Genomic DNA, 2319 nt, shown 5'->3' on the forward strand with positions numbered 1-2319 from the left:
TCCGGGGAAATTGACCTCGAATTATGAGGTCAACAAAGGAAACTGCAAACGGGCTGTAGCCTTGCTTGTGGAGATGGTTGAGGAAGGTGAATTACCTGATGAATTTACATATGGAAGCCTCCTGGCATTGGAACACACTATCTATGCTGAGAATCTGCACTCCCAGATAATAAAGAAGGGACTGGCAAGCAATGTTTTATCCTCAAGTGCTCTCTTGGATGCCTATGGTCGCTGTGGGAAGCCTCTAGATGCAAGAAAAGTCTTCAATTCTATGACAGAAAGGAATACCACATCTTGGAATTCTGTAATTTCTGCTTGCATTGTCAATGGTATGATAACTGAAGGAATTCAGCTCTTCTTTGAAATGCAGAAGTCTGAAGTCTTTCCAGATGACTACACCATATCCACCGTCTTGAAGGCTGCCATGACTCTTCTGTCAACTTTCACTGTGAAACAGCTGCATAGAGTTGCATATAAGATGGATCTGTGGAGAGATTCTTCCATAGGAAACACTCTCATCATTTTGTAAGCAGAGCAGGGCTTCATGAAAGATTCTCTGCATGCTTTCGAAGATATCTCTGTGCCAGATCTCATATCTTGGAACTCCATGGTTCAGGCTCACCTTAATAACGAGGAATTTGAACAGGCCTTAATCTTATTCATAGAAATGAAGCATCTGGGGTTTGTGCCTGACAAATTCAGCTTCGTTGCAGCTTTGGAAGCATCTGCTGCACTACCTTGCTGTAAAACAGGAAGGCAAATCCACTGCAACCTGATAAAGGCTGGTCTGCTGCCACTAGATGCCTTTACTGGGAGTTCTCTTATTGACATGTATGCCAAATCCATGGCCGTAGAAGATGCAAAGAAAGTATTTGACCGTATAAATATTAAGGACTTGATTACCTGGACCTTGATATTTGTTGGGTTCGCTCAAAATGGATATCTGAATGAAGTTCTTAGATTCATCACACTGATGAAAGAAGAAAGCAAAGAACCAGATAAAAAAAATAATAAAAAAAAAAAAAGCAAAGAACCAGATAACTTTACTTTCGCAAGTATCCTCACAGCCTGCGCAAATGACACAGCAATTGAACAAGAAAAGCAGATCCATGCACTTATACTGAAATCAGATTTCATGGTTGATACAGCTTTAACCAATGCACTTATAACGATGTGCTGCAGAACAGGTAGTATAAAGGATGCTAAAAAGGTTTTTTCTGCAATACATGAGAAGAATGTAGTCTCTTGGATATCAATGATCAGTGGGTATACACAATGTGGATACTGTAAAGAGGCTCTCAATCTTTTTGATCAAATGGAATCTGAAGGAACCATTCCAAATGCTAAAACCTTCATTGCCTTATTGACAGCCTGCAACCATGGAGGTTTGAGCAATGATGCTATCATGTATTTTGAGATAATGCAATTGAGACATGGGATCAAACCTTCTTTTGATCATTTTGCGTGTATGGTGGATATCTTGGGATGAGCCGGGAGATTGGAAGAAGCAGAAAGGATCATTGAAGGGATGCCTTACAAGCCCAATGCCTTAGTATGGAGAATGTTGTTGAGTGCTTGCAGGATTCATGGTGACTTGGAGAGAGGAAAGAAATCCATGGAGAAAATACTTACACTAGAACCTGGTGAGTCTGTAGCTTTTGTATTGCTTTCTAACTTGTATACTGATTTGGGATTTCATGAAGGTGTAATGAAGATTAGAAAATTAATTAGGGAAAAAAGAATAAAGGAAGAACCAGACAAAAGTTGGATTGAGGTAAATAACCGAGTATATGAGTTCATGGTAGGAGATATCTCACATTCAAAAACAAAAGAGATATACTCAAAGTTGAAACAGTTACATAAACCATTAAGAGATGAAGGATATGTGCCAGGTAATAGTTTCTTGTGGTAATGATATGTGCCAGGAGATATCTCAAAAGTTGGATGGTTGAAGGGGAGGAATGCATCTGATTTGTTGTGTGATAAAAAGGTCCCCCTCAAACTTAAGGGTAAATTCTATAAGATGGTGGTGAGACCTACAATGCTTTATGGTGCAGAATGTTGGCCATTAAAAGAGAAGCATAATAATAAGTTAATTGTTACAGAGATGAGGATGCTCAGGTGGATGAGTGGATTTATCCTCAGAGACACTATGCAAAATGAGCATAAACATGAAAAGGATGGAGTAGCTTGTTGACCTTTGTATAATACCCAAAGGAAATGAAACGAAATGCATACCTACACTCTGCCGCATATCCCTGAAATCCCGCTCTGTACCTCGTATCCTTCAAAATCTCACTCAAATCCCGGCTATCCTGC

General features: G+C 39.7%; 1 protein-coding gene across 1 annotated transcript; it reads left to right on the plus strand.

Annotated features, from left to right (window-relative positions):
- Positions 1 to 544: 544 nt before the first annotated feature.
- LOC110106416 (pentatricopeptide repeat-containing protein At1g50270-like) lies at positions 545 to 1489 on the plus strand. Its single transcript, XM_028691939.1, has 2 exons — positions 545 to 995; positions 1035 to 1489. Exons 1-2 carry the CDS (start codon positions 545 to 547, stop codon positions 1487 to 1489), a joined length of 906 nt encoding a protein of 301 aa, XP_028547772.1.
- Positions 1490 to 2319: the final 830 nt, after the last annotated feature.

This window comes from Dendrobium catenatum, unplaced genomic scaffold, assembly GCF_001605985.2.
Source record: "Dendrobium catenatum unplaced genomic scaffold, ASM160598v2 original_scaffold_87120, whole genome shotgun sequence".
NCBI lineage: Eukaryota > Viridiplantae > Streptophyta > Magnoliopsida > Asparagales > Orchidaceae > Dendrobium > Dendrobium catenatum.